This window comes from Talpa occidentalis, unplaced genomic scaffold (assembly GCF_014898055.3).
Source record: "Talpa occidentalis isolate TD23 unplaced genomic scaffold, MPIMG_talOcc4v2.1 talOcc4.10, whole genome shotgun sequence".
NCBI lineage: Eukaryota > Metazoa > Chordata > Mammalia > Eulipotyphla > Talpidae > Talpa > Talpa occidentalis.
Genome location: NW_023600993.1, coordinates 100,505,585 through 100,522,631, shown reverse-complemented (window position 1 = coordinate 100,522,631; position 17,047 = coordinate 100,505,585). Strand labels below are relative to the sequence as shown.

At 52.2% G+C, this 17,047-nt stretch overlaps 1 protein-coding gene across 2 annotated transcripts in view; it reads left to right on the top strand.

Annotated features, from left to right (window-relative positions):
• The window catches only part of ATP9A (ATPase phospholipid transporting 9A (putative)), an 82,544-nt gene that overhangs the window by 1,035 nt on the left and 64,462 nt on the right, over positions 1 to 17,047 (top strand). Inside the window, exon 1 of one of the 2 annotated variants that reach the window (XM_037500532.1) lies at positions 181 to 274. The exons of the other annotated variant lie outside the window; for it this stretch is intronic. Coding sequence (XP_037356429.1) covers positions 207 to 274 — 68 coding nt within the window. The 5' untranslated portion in view covers positions 181 to 206. Of the gene's footprint in view, positions 1 to 180; positions 275 to 17,047 lie in introns of those variants that run through there. 2 annotated transcript variants of the gene reach the window in all.

The window sequence follows — 17,047 nt, the reverse complement described above, 5'->3', positions numbered from 1 at the left end:
GTCCGTCGGTCGGGCCGCGCGGGCGGCTCCGCGCGTGGCCCGGCGCTCGCGAGCTCGCCCCCTCGCTGCGGACCCGGCCGGCTCGCTGCCGTCGCCTCCTCCCCCGGGGCGGCGCGGCGCCGGCGGGCGGCGGCGCGGAGGCCGGGCCGGGCGGCGGCCCAGGCGGCGCGGGGGGCGCGGCGGCCAAGGCGGGCGGCGCCGGCGACATGACGGACAACATCCCGCTGCAGCCGGTGCGCCAGAAGAAGCGGATGGACAGCAGGCCCCGCGCCGGGTACGTGGCCGGGATCGCGGCCCGGGCGGGGCGCCCGCCTTTGTCCGCGCGCGCCGGGCGCGGGGCCCGGGGGAGGCGGGCGCGGGGCGCGGGGCGCGGGGCGCGGGCTGACAGCTCGGGGGCGGGCGGCGCCGGCGCCATGAACCTGCGGGCCGGGCGGGCGGGCTGGTTGGGCCGGGGTCTCGCTCTGCTCTGCCCCCGCGCCGGCCCTTGGGGCCCCGGTTCCCGCCGCCTCGCCCCCCCCCGCCCCCTCCTTGGAGCCCGAAGCCGGGCGGCGCTGCGGGCCGGCGCGGGGTGGACGCGCGCCCCTGCGCTGCCGGCGCTTTATTGTTCCCGGCGCTCCCGGCGGCGGTTCCGGTCTGGCCGGCACCGGCCGGTCCTCGCGGCCCGGATGCGCCCGGCGCGCGGGTGGGGCCCGGGCTCGCCGCAGACCGGCCGCGGGGCCCCGCGTCGGCGCCCCCTCCCGGCCCCGTGGACGCCGGCCGGCCCCGCGGGAGCGCGGGAGGGGCTCCTGCCGGCCCCCTGGGGCGCCCCCGCGCCCCCGATCGGAGCCCCCGCCCCGCAGCCGGGAGCCGCCCCCTCGCTGGGCCCTGCCCGGAGCCGCAGACCCGGGCGGCCCGTGGGTGTCTCCCCCGGGGAAGGGCGGGCTGCGCCCCGCGCCCCCGCTCCGGGAGCGGCGGGGTGACCTGCCGGGGCTCCGAGGACTGTGGCCTGGTCGGCGGCGACGGGCGCGCGGGGGGTGGGGGCGCGAGGCTGCGGGGAGCCGGCCCTGCAGATCCCCCGGCCGCGCCCAGACCCGCCGGCAGCTCCGGGGGGGCCGGGGGCTGGGACGGCGCCTCTCGCGGGCCGCACAGGTGAGGCTGACGCCCGCCGAGGGCCCCCCCCCAAACGAGGCGGGGCTGCGGGTCCCCCCGCCCTGGCCCCGGCGCCCCGGCCTCGCGGGCGGTCCCCGTGGCCGCGGGTCGCCGCGTCGGGGGTGGGTTCCGGGGGTGGGTGGGGCGGCTGACCCCCGAGTTGGCTTCCCCAGGTGCTCGTGAAATTAAAGCATGGCAGCTGCCATTTTGTGGGGTCTTTGTCCTGTCTTCCCTGGATCTCGCGGGGAAGCGGCCCCGGGGCCCGAAGGCGGGAGGAAGCGCCCCGCGGGGGGCCTGGAAATGGAGCCCCGGCTCGGGGTGCGCCGCCGTCCGCGCGTGGGTCAGTCCAGACCCCTCGACGCTCAGGGATGACAGTTCCTCCCGCCCGGGCCTGGAACAGGCCCTCGGTCAGCGTGGAAGGGAGTTAATGGGATCAGCAGGCTCTGAGCTCCTCTAGCTGCTGAATTGTGCCACGGACGCTGATGAATTTCCTACTAAGCGCAGGGGCTCGCCAGGGGACGGGAACGCAAAGCAGGCATTAAACATTAGCCCGGCCCAACAGGTGGTGCCCGCTCACCTGGGCTGTGCCTTGGAATCACCTGGGCGCCCAAGAGACTAGATCCCTGCCCCACTTTAGACCTTTGAAAGAAGGTTGGGGGTCGGGGGAGGTCTTTTCCAATTTTTTATTTTATTTTTTTTATTTTTTCTGAGCCTCCCAGATTTTTTAATATGCAGTCATAGTCAGGAACCTCTGATTTCAGAGCATGAGACGACAATGCAAATAATGATCTAAAAGTGAAATGATCATGATGAAAGGTGCCCTGTTCATACAGGGGCCAGAGGGAGCCGAGCTGTTAAAAAAAAAAATAAATAAAAAGATACTGTTTGGGGTGGAAGATCACACTCCCTTTGGAATTTGCCACTTTGAAACTAATTTATTATCTAAACTGACAGGGATTCATATTTAAGTCATGTGGCAGGCATTTGGGGATCTGATCTTGTATTCAACCTTCGGTTTTTGGGGTCCCTGTGTCCAAGTGGAATGTTACTGTGAGGAAAAGCTTTTGGAGGCAGAGAGATGGGGAAGCTTCTTCCCTTAAAAGCTGTAAGTTGCGATGAGGGGCAGGGTGAGTGGAGGAAATTAGTATCCAGGAGACAGACTCTGTTGGGCACTTGAGATAAACAACCCTGCTTAATAATTTTTTTTTCCTGTGTAGCCAGATTATTCTTTCATCCTTGTGTTTTCCTGTTTTTACAAAATATGTACAATAAATAACGTTAATTTTAACAATATTTGGGAAAAATAATTGTAACAGCAAACATTTTTCATGGCATTTACTCTCTTTGTATACAAGTCCACCCCTGGGGTTAAAGATCCAATCGAATCTTTATATTTTATTATTTAAAAATTTTTTTTTAAAGTATCACCTGGCAATATGTGATTTCTCCCTTTCGGTGTGGCCACCGAAGTTCCACCACCAAAGCACCCCAGTCCATCACCATCTTCCCTTGTGCTCTTCCCCCCTCCCGCCCCCCCCATTCCTGGATGCCTCAGATCTAAGGTCAACTTTCAGGGTTTGTCTTTGACCCTTTGTTTGGTTTCTCTATATTCCACATATAAGTGAAACCACCCAATATTTACCTTTTTCTTTCTGACTTATTTCACTTAGTATCTACCATTCCAGCTCCATCCATGCTGCCTCATAACAACTGTGTGAGTTTTGGGAGTTAATATTCCCTTTTTTGGGGGGGTGTGTGTGCATGTATATGTTTATATATATACGCACATATATGTGCGTGTGTGTGTATATATATATATATACATTTATTGCTATTCATCAGCACACAGCAAGTTTATTGACGAAAGGTCAACAAGGAAAGAAAGGGGCCTCCCTGGTGGTGCAAGGGGTTAAGATGCAACCTATGAAGCTATCCGCAGCCTCTGCAGCACAAGTTCGAGCCCTGACCAGGGAGCTACCCACATGGCACGGCAGACCTCTCCTGACTCGCCCGCTGCTCCCCTCAGCAGCGTATTTCAGTCAGTCTACCTGTTCTGCTCCCCACTCTGTCTCTGGTGAATCCTCTCACCACCACCCCCATTTCTGGCCTGTACCCCAGTTCTTGTATGTATAAATAAGTAAATCTTAAGAAAAAAAAGGAAAGAGGGATGCCTGCATAGACGCATGTGGGCAGTCTTATAGAACAAGAATTGCGAATTCCCCCATTTTGTAAATGAGAACACCAAGATCCAGTGATGTGAAAGAATTTGTTCAAGATCATACAGATGGTGTAAGGGGATGGATTTGAACCTGATCTTCTCATTTTACCTAGTGGCTCTGAACTGTAGGATGGTTGGAGACTTGGGGGTTAAAAAAGACAACAACATAGGTGCCAGCCATCCCAGGAGGCAGTGCATCCATCCAAGGCTGGGACCTCCCTGCATCTGATGTAAAGACACGCAGCTAATTCTCTGGCGCAATCCCCAAAGCCCTTTACTCTCTTGAGAAAGTTACCACATCCTGCTGTTGAGAAAACCTTTACAGCGGTTTCCTTCGGAAGCCAGGCAGCTGCCCCACAGGCTGGAAACCATCCTCTGACTCAATGCACTTTGCTTCCAGCTCAGAGTTCTCCTCGGTGGTGAAGCACCACAGCTTGTGGGTTTGGAATTTGAGTTGGGTTCAGGCCTGGACTCTCATTTACTAGCTGTGTGACTGTGGGAAAACTCCTTTACCTCACTGGGTCTGTTTTTTCACCTGTCAAGTGGCAGTAACATTATATACCTCATTGGGTGGTTTGAGGTAACCCATATGAAGTTCAGTAGCTAGAACCCTCAGCACACCCAATTATTTACTGGGGCTCAGCATGATAATTGTGTAATTACAAGGGTTGACTCTTAGGCTCTCCAGAGTGGGACGTTTATAAATGTTTTATAGATAACTTAATATTTTTTTTTCAAAGACATTTATTTATTTATACAAGCATTGGGTACAGTCAGAAGCACGGAAGGGTGAGAGAATTCACCAGAGCCAGAGCGGGGAACAGAACAGGCAGACCGACAAAGTACACTGCTGAGGGGAGCCGTGGGCGCAGCAGGAGAGGTCTGTGCGCCATGCTGGACCCTCGCCCGGCGGCCGTGGATGGAACCGGCGCTGCAGAGGCTGCAGGCAGCTTCGCAGCCCAGTGCTCAACCGCTGCGCCACTGGGGAGGCCTTTAGATACTTAATATTTATAGATATTAGAGAGTTCTTTGCTATTTCCTGATCAAATCCAGGATAATGACTCACTGTGTCACTTCCTCCTCACCCTGCCTCGCCACCTGGCCTGAGCCAGACTCCCGGCTCTGTCGCAGTGCATGCCTGGCCTGCCTTCTCTGGTCCCCAAGCTCAGCGCAGGGGTGCCATCTGTTCAGTGGCTGAGTCTTGGACCCCACGGTTCACCCTCGGTGCTGTCTTTGCTGCCCCCTTGTGTGACTATATCTTTGACCAGACATCCCACTTTAGGCCCCGAAGTGCTTCAGAATCTGCCCACACCGCCTCCAGCACAGCCCCAACCCATCACTCTCGGGATCACTGGCCCCGTCGCACTTGTCTCCTGGCACCCACGTTGTTGATCCTCTGGGGAGTCTCCACCTAGCAGCCAGAGCGCATGTGGCCAACTGTTCTGACCAGGGAATCAAAGAACCCCTGGTGGACGGTCTCCTGCCGCCCAGGGTGGTAGTGATAGCTTAGGGGGTCAGCCTCCCCACCCCATGCCATGATGCTGCCATCTGCTGTGACCACCCAGATGGGCCAGGGAGGGCCTCCACCAAGGGGAAGGGCTGTTTGCGTTCAGATTTAAAATAGTGGCAGTTTAGTTTCTCAGCACATTTCATCACCCAGACCCGTAGCTGGCCTGCCTGCCACAATGGATGGTGCAGAGACCAGCATTTCCACCGCCGTGGGCAGTTCTGGTGGACATCATTGCTGTGACCCCGCCCGCTCCCCTTCCCACCTACCCTGGCCCCTTCGCATGTCCTTCAGGACCCTCTCCTGAGACAGGACCTTTGCACATGCAGTTCTCTGCCTAGCATGTACTTCTCATCCCTCTTCATCTAGCCAGGGCTTATTTTCCCGGTAACCCTGCCCGGATCTTTGTTGAGAGAAAGAGTATCTGAAGTCTCCAGGATAACAGCCTCTGCTCCTGGGAACGGGGAGGGGAAGTCTGGGGGGCCTGCTCACTGCTGATGTGGTCAGGCGCCTCCCTGGCTCAGGCCTTCCCTGGTGGGTGGTGATAAGTGTCTGACTAGCACGCCTGACGGTGGGGTTGGGGTGCCAGGGGCAGGGGACCACAGGCAGAGAGGAGACATTGGGGTCCTCACCCGCTTTTCTCTTTCCCTGCACTGAGGGGCCTCCACTTAGCTTAGTTTGGACTTATGGGTTAGTTCATTTTCATCTTTGAGTACAAGACCCACATTTGGGTGAAGACCTTTATGGTGGATTGTTTATGACAAGATCTATGAAAGCAAGAGGTCGAGCATTTAATGAAAAAGAAATAACATGAACTCTGGATTGCTCCAGAGGTATGGCTGTGGGGTGCGGAGGGCGGGTGAGGGGAGGCCCCGTGCCCCGAGAGATGTCCAGGTTGTAACCCCCAGACCTGTGTCACCTGACACGATAAAGGGGCCACAGGTGTGAGGAAGGTAAGGCTTCTGAGGTGGGAGCGATGCCGCTGGACCGGATAATGACTTCTCTGTTGCTTGTTACCACGCCGAGGGGTCGCTCGGGCACATGGGTGCATCCTGCAGAGCTGGGCCCGGATTCCCCAACTAGGCTTTGCCCCCAGGGAGACTGTGGGCAGCACAGAAGCCACCTGCCAGGTGCAGTGAGGCTTCCTGGTGCTCACGCTTGCTTTGCGCTGGGGGTGGGTGGCCACCAAGGAGAAGGACTGACTTGCTTCGGATCGGCAGCTTTTCTTCTCCGAGCTAGTGTTTGCTCCTGCTGTACAATGGCCCTTTGATATCACTAGGGTTTTTCTTTTCCCCCATTGTTTTCCTGATAAGGGACCAGAAGCTCAAAAAGGTTAAGCAATTAGTTGAGGGTAAGAATGAGGGGCAGAAGCTAATTAGAATTCAGGTGAGTCTGACTCCAGTGAGAAGCCAGGGGGGGTTTGGGCGCAGCAGGGTGGGCAGCTGCGAGGCGTTTGTTCCTGTTCTGTCTCCACAAGGGCTTTTCTGTTTGTTTTTCTCTCTAGTAACAATGACTTATTCTTTGCCAAGTGACTGCTGGACAGAGAATTCGGGCGTGACCCTTGTTAAAGATATATTGCCTTTTGAAAACTGCTGTAAGAAAAAAAGTCAAGAATATTGTAAAGTGTAGTTTTTAAGTACTCAGGATGGGTTGCTGGCTTGGTTGCTTTGTGGTTAAGGGTTTGGATTCCAGGGTCACACAGACTTAGGTTATTGTACCGAGCTAGCCATTTTACTACTTATTTAATGCCAGGCTGTGCCTCAGTTTCCTCTTCTGTGGAATGGGTATGGAGAGTGGCTGTGTGATGGGCAGTGCTGTGCAGAGCGGCGGTGCCACACTTGGAGAGGCAGAAGCTGTTCCCCAATCTGGAGGGTGCAGCTGAGCCTCCTGCAGACTCTGCCCTGGACAACATTATCTCTTCCTTTCTAGAACTTTGTAGGGAGTCTAGTCAAGTAAGAGTTCTGGCTGGATAATGACTCCTAAGGACTCAGCTCTGCTGGATGCCATCTCATACTTCCAGTGGCTAAGTCTATGTGATGGGGGCCGGGGGAGGGGGGTTATTTAGACGGGGAGGCCCTCAGACTGTGTGCAGGTGCCCCAGCAGGCCCAGGGTCTGTCAGGGGTATGGATTGCACTGTTTACTGGAAGAAAACCAACGGAAGTGAAGTGCTCTCACCCAGGAACGCGTACTCAATGGGAAGGTGTGACTTTGCATTGAAGCTGTCACTTTCACTTTGTGAGGTCAGAGCACCTTTTCTTTGACGTGATGGAGGAGGTGCTAGGTCTATTGTCGGGTTGAGATCTGTTGTTCACAGCAGTTACATTCTGTAAAGCTGGCAGCAGCGCTGAATGAGGGCATGCAGTCACCTTTGCTTAATGGTTTTAGGTTGAGTGAACAGCAACATGATGTTTCCAGTAGGTGGTGCTGCACAGCCCAGGGGTGTAGTGTATTCTGCCATGTTTGCACCATGATGATGAAATTGCCCCCCTACGCCTTTCTCAGAATGCATCGCCATCATAATGCCTGACCAAAGCATTGCTTCTGGGAAAATGCAGGGTTAGGTTTCTGAGAGTCCCTGGTTATGACAGTTGTGTCAGCATATCAGTGCAGGAAGTTTCAGCTTAAAGACACCGTGTTTGATAACACGAGGTCAATTCATTAACCCTGACCCCATGGACCAGCAGCACGACCACTTGTGCCTGAAGGAGCAGGTCTGGTGTGTTCCCCCTGCACCTCACGTCAGCCTTCCCACTGTTTGCGCAGAGCTGGCACTTCAGCCCTGTGTTTGTGGCCATTGGAAACAGTGAGGTTGGTAACATAGCACAAGAGTGAGAAAACTGCACCGAATCCATGGTAAAAAGAATGCACCAAAAAGGCTCAAGGTAAGGTGGTGGGGAAAATAAAAATCTAGTGTCTCATAATATTTAATATATCCTAGACTCGACAGAAAAAACTAAGAAATCCCTCTGGGCTAAGGAGTTGGAAAAACTGGCAGCCTCATGGCAGAAAGCAGTAAACTAAGAGGGACACAGCTGAAAGATGTGTTTTTGATTTGTTTTAAAAAAATGAAGGAAAAATTACAAAGCCGACAATGAAAAAGTGGGCTCAGAATTGTAGGTCTAGAGTGCCTTTTGGCAGCCAGTCTAACTCTCTCATTTCACAGATGGCAAAGTAAGATGCAAAGAGAAGAAGTGGCAGCTCGCGGCTGTAGATTATAGGAAAACACAGATTACGTAGAGGTTCCATTCCAAGGCACTTCTAGATGTGCATAAGTCTTGTTAGCATAAAGTGCACCCAGAGACCCCAAACTGAAGGGGTACATGCCCTGAGACTGGGTCCTGCCTAAAGATAAAGGAAGCCAAGTGTTAGTGTGAAAGATCTTTAATAGAATTAGTGGGTATAAGAGAGGAGAGAGGATACTCCTAATAAGAGTTTCCCAATAACCCTCCCCCGAATTACCCATCCCCTTGTGGGCAAATGCCCAGCCAGACAGGCTCAGCCAAAGCAGGACTGCTGAGCCATGAACTCTTGCCACAAGTCTAAGGCACCTTCTGGCAGGGAACCACAGGAGAGGGACAGAAGGGGCCAGGCACGTCTGGTACAGAAGGAGAGATACAAAAATACAAATCAAGATAATAGCTGCCATGGTGGTCCTCCCTGCGTGTCCCTCACCCACATTTCTCTTCCGAGTGCCTCTACAGGTCTCCTTTAAGGCCCCGGGTGCAAGTTGAAAGCAGAAAAGCAAAAGATAAAGAGCACCAGGCCTGCCTGCCTTCCAGTTGTACAGTTTGGCTCTAGTTCCCAGGAGCTCCCGGCTCAGGAAGTCTGGCCCGTGGCACACCGGGACTTGTAGTCCATCGTGACTGCTTGTAAGTGGGAGTAGGGCAGATGGCACCTCCGCTTCATGGAATGTGTCTGTAACACTGTGTTAAAGGCCAGTTGTGACTCAGGAGGAATAGGATCCCATTCACTGCTGGGTCCCTGTAATCTGTGTGGGGAGAGGCCATGTTTCTTGTTAGTCCATGTCTTCTACAAGTGTGTCACAAGACAATAACAGAGATCGTAAACCCGTTGTGTTATAGGACAGGGAGGGGGCAGCCCAAAACCCTGCAAACCTGCGTGTTCTAAATGGGTTCTGCCATCCGCCGCATCAACACAAAACATAGGAGACTTTAATGGGAAGGATCTTTAATAAAACTAGGAAACAACACAGGTAAGGCAAAGAGTCTAGTTTCTAAATGAAGCACCCAAAGTGACCCGTCCCCTCGTGGGCAAAACTCCATCCAAATGGGATCGGCCCAGAGCAAGGCCCCAAAGCCTGCCCCAAGTCTAAAGCACCTTCCAGTGGGGACCCACAGAAAAGGGTCAGAAACAACCAGACAAGCCCGGAAGGAAAAGAGCAAAAATCAACATCAAGATAAAAGCTGCCATGGTCACCTCCCCACGGGTCTCACCCACATCTGTGTCACCCAGTCCATGACCAAAAGACAAGGCAGTTTCTTCACATGTCTCTAGGCTCCATGCGCCTCCTCCAGGTCTCCTGGCTCCATCCTGCTTCCTTCCTCAGTCTCCTCTGCAGCTTCTCTCCCTGCTCAGCTCCACTCTCCCTTGGGTGGGGCAGGGAACCTCCCCCTTTCCTGGGGACCACCCTGTTACAGTTGCAAATCACAATTTGATGAAAGTCCATAGAATGTTGAGCCCAATTTAGATTGGACATTGTTATGGTCTATCAAGTTTATTTCCCTTATGCTCTTGTTAACATGTATATTCTTTCCTAGTTAATTTTAATCGTGTTTTCATATATTAGTCTACAGGTCAAAATTCTGTCTTAAACCTGGCAGAAACTATAGTGCCCAATTTCTCATCAGTCATCTTGGATCTGAAGAAAAGTTTCTCAGCTGTTGATATGGATCCCGAACTCATACCATTTTTCTGATCCAGCTGTTATAGAGCAACCCCGATATTAAACGGGTTCCTGGCTGTGGGTCCTCACCCGCGCGCTTTAAAGGGACTTATGAATACTCTACTACAGACACACACAAAAGGGTTAATAAAAGGTTTATTTACAAGAGAAAAAGAAATAAGGAAAATGTACAACTCAGGGAGAAAATAGGGAAATAAAGTCTTTAATGCGTCCTACCCGATCCGACGACCTGGAAACCCAAAGTCACTCTCAGAGCTGGCCAGACCTGCGAGCTGGCGGAGAGCCAAAAATGGGGGATCCTCCAAAGCCCACGTGTCTGCCTTTTGTATCCACCTGGCTGCTTAACCCCACCCTCAGGTCCCAGCCACCTTCCCTTTGGTGGGGATGGGATTTGGAGTTCCCAGTGTCTTTGGCTTTGACCTGGGGTGGGGGTGGAGTCCACAAAGCCTATATGGAATTAGCTTTGGGACAGCCTTTTCCCCCTAACACTACCAGAATTAGTAAAACCAGCCCAGTGTTGGCATTGACACAGTAACTGTACTGTGAAAGATAAGAAGGTTGCCTGAAGTTTGGAACATGGCATGCATTATGTTCCATACCGCAAATAAAAAACGATGTGAAGCTGCTAAAGAAGCTACACAGTAAGACTTTCAAATCTCCTTTCTGCCCTGTTCCGGGAGGCGTGTTCTCAAGAAGTTAAAGTGAGGGAATGAGCAAGTCTGCACTCAATATCATGTGGCATCTGTCTTAACTACACCAGCCTTGGGGGTGGGGAGGGGGTGGGACAAGCAGAGCAGCACTGGGCTAATGGAATGAATATACACGGTGGGAGCCCATATCTCTTATTGTCCTTTTAAGGCACCCCCATCCTGTCATCTTAAAAAAAAAAAAAGGTAGAAAAACCTGTTGGACAAGAAATTCCTGTTTGCACTGTTGTGCTCTACCATGAGTTCAGTTTCTGATTTAGTAACTAAGGAAGCCAGGGGCTGGTGCAGGAGAACATTTGAGAGCTTATAGGGCTGAGGTAGGCCCTTCTCAAATTCAAATTCATCCCCCCTACCCTGCCAGTACCTAGCACCTCACTATTCCACTGTATTTGGAAACAGGACCTTTAAGGAGAAGACAGTTAAAGCGAGGCCCTTAGGGTGGCCCTGATCCCTTCTGCTTGCTTGTTTATGAGATTAGAACCACAGAGATCCTTGGTGAAGGGGGGTGGGGTGTGGGGGGGGGGTTGTGTGGGAACACAGCAAGAAGGTGGCCATGTATAGGGTGAAGAGAGAGCTCAGAAGAAACCAGACTTGCCCATACCTTGGTCTTGGACTTTCAGCCTCCAGAATTGTGAGAAAATAAATTTCTGTGACTTAAGCCATCAGTCTGAGTTGGCTAATCCAGGAAGCATCTCATTCGTGATTTTGGCAGTTGTGGTATCTCTTGGTATTATTAATAAACCTTTATTTTTAAACAGATGAGTTCTTTAGCAACTTTCTTTAGACAGTCCAGCCTGGAGACCTCTCTGGAAGCTTCTTGCAAAGTCATGTGGACCAGAGCTGAGCTCCCTCCCTCCCTCTACCCCTGCACACCCTCTTCCCTGCCTCATGCTCTCCCAGGGTAACTGGGTAACCTCAAACAGGTACCATACAGTTTGCTGGGCAGCGGCATTTCCAGATGTTTCCTTTTGCTTAAAGAGTTTATAGCAGTCACATTGCCTGGCTGTGCTTTGTGTGGTTGTTTGTGAATTCTTGCCACCTGGATTGTGCTAGATTAATTTGGTGAGAACTGTAATAGTTGCTAACCCCTATTTTGGGCTCAGTAGCTACCCAACACTGTTCTAAAGGTTTTATGTCGATCATCCCATTTAATCCTCCTGAAAGTCCTACTTTGGAGAAGGAAACCCAAGAGCGGATGATGTTTCCCCCTTTAGAACAGTTTTGGTTTTGAATGACACACTAATTTCAGTTTTTAAAATGACGCCTTTTAATTTGAATTTGTACAGCAGATTGTGTTTTGCAATTTGCATTTTCTGTCGTGTTCATGGAGGTGATTGTTATTGAGGGGCCGGAAGGGGGGTTTGTTCCAAGTTTCTGTGATTGGGTGGTGTGTGTTCTGTGATTCCTGGGGAAGGCGGATAATTTACAGAAATGCTGTGACTGAGAGGAAAACTCTAGAAACTTCAAATGATCTTAAAATATTGGCTCTTATTATCTTCCTCACCCTTCTGTGTGAGACTTCATATAAATGGGAGAAAGGTCCAAAATGTCTGTACTCACCTTGTAAAAGGAGATCATTTGGATCTGAGTGCTTTTTAGCTTGTGTGTGGTTCGTTCCCATAAAAGTCCAGATGAAAATTCAAACTGGAGCATGCCCCCTTTCTACTTCCCACCCCCAGATGCACAGGTGCTCATACACGGAACCACACATTGTGTCCAAATCCATCATAGTACAGAAATCCATCATAGGACCAGGTACTGAACAGACAAGACCACTTGTCTCACCGTGCAGGGCTTTTTCCTAAGTAAATTGATTTTTAAAATATGCAGATATGCACATGCATGCTATACACACTCAGGAGAGCGCACAGGTCCTAAGACCACTTTTCACTAAGTGAATAAACATGTAACCAACAGCAGATAAAGAAGCAGGCTGGGGCCTCAGAAGCCCCCACACTCCCCGGCTGGGCTCCACACCCTGACTTCTAGCAGCCAAGTTCCAGTTTGTGAGCATTTGGACCTTCTCTAAATGCGGCCTGGGGTGTGCGCTCCCGCCTCCTGGCCCTTCCTGCTTCGTGTTCTGTCTACAAGATTGGACCAGGTTGCGAGTGGGTCACGGTCGGTTCATTCCTTTGTCCTGTGTAGTTGCTGGGGGGATGTTTGGGATGCCGAGGCTGTTTCCAGCTTGGGTTCTTGTGAGTAGGCTGCTAGGAACATTCTGAGCATCTCTCAGGATAGGATATGTGTTACGTGGCTTTGCTGGGCCCTAGCATAGGTGGAGCTTGGTGAAAATGGATAATTTCCCAATGCGTTTGTATAAATTGTGCTTCCTCGGCAGGTGGAGTTCCAGTGGCTCCATATCCTCACCAATGCTTGGTGTCCTCTGTCTCCTTTCATTGCGCATCCTCACGGGAGTAGACTAGTGCACGAGTTGTTGAGCAGGTAGGACTGACTTGGTGGTGGCGTCCGAGAGCTTTGGAACCATGGCCAGTCCAGTTGTGGCTGCTTCACATCGGCGTGGGACGCGCCTCCTCTCCATGGACATGCCAAGTTTACGTTGCCAGGGAAACAGTAAAAAAGCATAACACTTACCTTCCTCTAATTGTAATACGAGTGCATGTCTATTAGAGAACACCGGAGGTCAGAGAAAAGGGATGGATGTAACACCGGTGATAACTCCTCCCCAAAGGCTGCCGCAGCAGCAGAAGGTCTGAGCATCCTGTTTACTTCCTGCCTGTCTCTGTGCATTGTTCGTGAATCGTAACCCTGTAGCACATGTTTTTATTTCCTACTTGTTCTCGCTTGGCATTTTAGTATAGGGCTTTTTCTGTACTTTGTAAATGATATTTTAAATGGCAGCATAATATTTCTTTGAGTAGATATGGCTGATTTTCTTTTTTCATTTTCTTTTTTTGAAAGATTTATTCATACAAGAACAGGGGTATAGGCCAGAGGTATGGGGTGTGTGTGAGAGGATCCACCAGAGACAGAGTGGGGAACAGAACAGGCAGATTGACTGAAATACACTGCTGAGGGGAGCAGCGGGCAAGACAGGAGAGGTCTGCTGTGCCACATGGATTACTCCCTGGCCTGGGATCAAACTCATGCTGCAGAGGCTGTGGAGAGCTTCAAAGGCTGCGTGTTAACCCCTTGCACCATCAGGGAGGCCCATGGCTGATTTTCTTTAGCAGTGCCCTTCATTTTTATAAGCTGATTGCTCTTTTATTTTCACTTTATAAAGTTTTCACTCTGAATGCTGGCCCTCCTCCAAAGCAGAGTCACCCCAAAGATATACAAAGGGGACGTGGAGGGAGGCATGGCCCCCAGACTTGAGAAGTCACCCATCTGGGATCACACGCGTGACGTCCACATAACAGCTGTGCTTGTGACACCACAGCGAAGCCAAGCTTAGCCCGAGTTCTGGAAGCCCCAGAGGATTGCCGTTCAGGCGTTCTCTGCATAAGTCCTTCCTGAGCCCCCTGTTCTGCCCTGGAACCCCGTTAAATGTTGCGATATAGCAACCCACCTGAGACAGACCTCTGCCTGCTTGGCTCAGGCCGTACACTAGGGCCCTGCCTAGTCCTCCCAGGAAGTTCAAGGGCGTTGTCTGTGGAATTGGCGCCTAGTGATACCAGCGCTTGTCAACACCAGCAAGTTACTTTTCCCAAGATGAGACTAAACATTCCTGCTGTAGGACATTAGTGGGTCCCATTATTCAAAAGGGGAAAGATACAGCGGCTTGAATTACTTGAAGCCCCGCCTTCTGTTAACATTTACGTGGATTACCTTTGCTCTATAATTGTATGGCGTAGTTACTGAGTGACATTATTTCCGTTCATTTTTGCAATTATAAATAGAACTTAGTCCAGAGAGGCTGTCTGGATGCATGAACTTCTCCTGCATTCTGAAGGCATCACAGGCCACGGTCCCTGCGTGCCTGGGTTCATTGGAAGGTGTGGGTGTAAAGACCGACCACATATCGCTGAGTGGCTCTGCCTTTAAAGCCACAATAACACCCCATTCCAGGGTCAGGTTATGGGCAACCGCCTGCTCCACCTGCCATTTAAATTTTGCTTTTCGCCCATTGCACGCCCACAAGATTGGGAGCATTTTTCCCTTTTAAAAACCAAGTACAAGCACAGGCCTGTTCCTTTTCTGTTTCCCCGACTCTGGGCTGCTTGTTTACTAGCGGCGTCGTCTGGGACAGAAGGGCCAAAGGCTGCTGCGGAACCCCCTGCGGCACCATGAATGCGCTGTGGTGGACTTGCCTGCACTCCCCTGGCATCCCTTCTACCGGGCACCTGTGCATGGCAGTTTGGGTTCTGTTCTTCTAGACCTGCTGTCCAAGGTGGGAGCCACCAGACACACGTGGCCACCCAGATGGATGACATTTATGGGATAAATGTCGGTTTCACATCTCGGGAGCGGCGTGGAGGCCTGCGCCAGCGGCTGCTGCGCTCCTCAGTGCAGGCGCAGACCACGTCCGTCCTCGCAGGCGGTATTGGGCAGATTCTCAAACTTGGACTGTTGACATTTGGGGCGGACTAGTGCTATGCGCTGGGGGATGGTTAGCAGTGCCCTTGGTCTCCACCCATGGCCACCAGGGCCTCCCTCTCTGTTCCTGCAGCTGTGACCCCCCCAGACATTAACAATCCAAGTTTCCCTGGGGGCTCTCCCCTCCCTTGGGGACCACTCTGGTGCGTTGTTTTCTCCTTACGGCTTTCAGTTTTTCTTTACTTTCTTCCTGGATCTGCCAGCGCCAACACTGAGACTGCTACCTCCCTGGCCCTGGCTTCAGAACTGCCAGTATTCATGCAAGGAAGTCAGCAAATATTTACCTAATGCTCGCTGATTGCTGGCATCCAGCTCAGCAGAGTGAGGCCAGCCCTTGCTACGTTAGTTACCTTTTCCAGAAACATTGTTCCCTCGGCTTCCCCCATAATATTTGCTTTTCCTTTGCCTTTCAGCCAGATTTTGGAGCCCTCGGCATCTGGTCAGCAGGCTCTGGGTGTTGAAACCCTTTGGTTTGTTTTAGAGTCAAATTATAAGAAAATCCACTTTGGTTTTTCCTTTGTGTAAATGAGCTAAGCTGGCAGCAGCTAGCTGGCACTCCAGTAGAACAGCTGTTGCTTGAACAGGTGAGGCCATTGCATGTGCCTCTCTTTTTTTAATTCTTGAAAAGAGAAATAATGCCTGCTGTTAATTGAATGCCAGTGACGTGCTAGGCACCATGCAATGATACGTAAAACCCTCCATCCTCATCATCCAGTGATGATTGTCATTTCACAGATTGGAAAAGTGGGGATCACAGAAGATGAGCAACCCGAAAGCACAGGTGTGGGGCGCTAGGCTGTGCATCCAGGCCCTTCTGGTCCACGTGGTCCAGTTGCCTCTTGTGGCCCTGGCTTTCCAGGCTGCTCTTAGGGGCTCTCTCTTGCAGCTCATATCTCCAGCCCGACTGGAGTGGGGGTGGGAGTTACTTTGTCATGCCAAGTGACAGACAGCTGGGTCTGCTGTGACCACACAACAGCAGTGCACTGTGCCGGCAGAGTGACAGCTGCTCTGTCCCAGCTCGGGTGACAGCCCCACTCGGACCTGCAGGGACCTAAGTCCACCCAGGAGGTAAATGGGGTGTGGTGGCAGCTGCGGGGGAAGTTACAGGCGTTACGTCCAGGGGTAGCCTGGCCGCCACCTTTTCTGTTTGGACACAGGGTGGGGAACTTGGTCACTTGTGCACTTGCCACTAAGCCTGGGGTTTCTGGTGTGGGACAGTTGTTCCCATGTGCGGGCAGACGGGGGCCGTAGCGGTCAGTTCCCACCATATGGGCATGTGGGGGCCGCAGCGGTCAGTCTCACAGACAGGAACTAAATCATGGAGACACGTAGGAGACACTTCCTTTTTCAGCTGTCCTCCTATAGCTCCAGCCCCGCCGGGGCCACCTGGTACCAGCAAAGCCTCGCACATGTTCCGCAGTGAAGAAGGGGAAGCAGCCGCACGGTGGCCGGTGGGCACAGGCTCTGGCTGTCGGGAAATTGGTGGCGTCGCTCACTTTTCATTGTGTTGATTGTGATGTTTACCTTCTACTTACGGCAGGGGTTTTCCATTGGGGATGGTGCTATGAGTAACTTTACAATCAATTTCTATAAATAAAACCTAGGACCTGTGTTCTCAACCCAGGCACTGTCCTCCTGTCCTGTGGGTCTGTCAGTCTGTCCTGTGCATAGTAGGGTGTTAATAGCAGCATTTCTTTTTCTTAAAAAGATTTATTCATTTATGCATACAAGAGCTGGGGTGTAGACCAGAGGTGTGGGGGTGGGGGAGGTGGTGAGAGGATTCACCAGAGACAGAGTGGGGAGAGGAACAGGCAGATCGACTGAAATACACTGCTGAGGGGAGCAGCAGATGAGACAGGAGAGGTCTGCTGCGCCACGTGGAACAGCTCCCTGGCTGGGGATCGAACTCTTGCTATAGTAGCTGCAGATTGCTTCATGGTGCACGCTCAACCCCTTGCGCCATCAGGGAGGCCCTAATAGCATTTCTGACCTCTACGTACTAGATGCA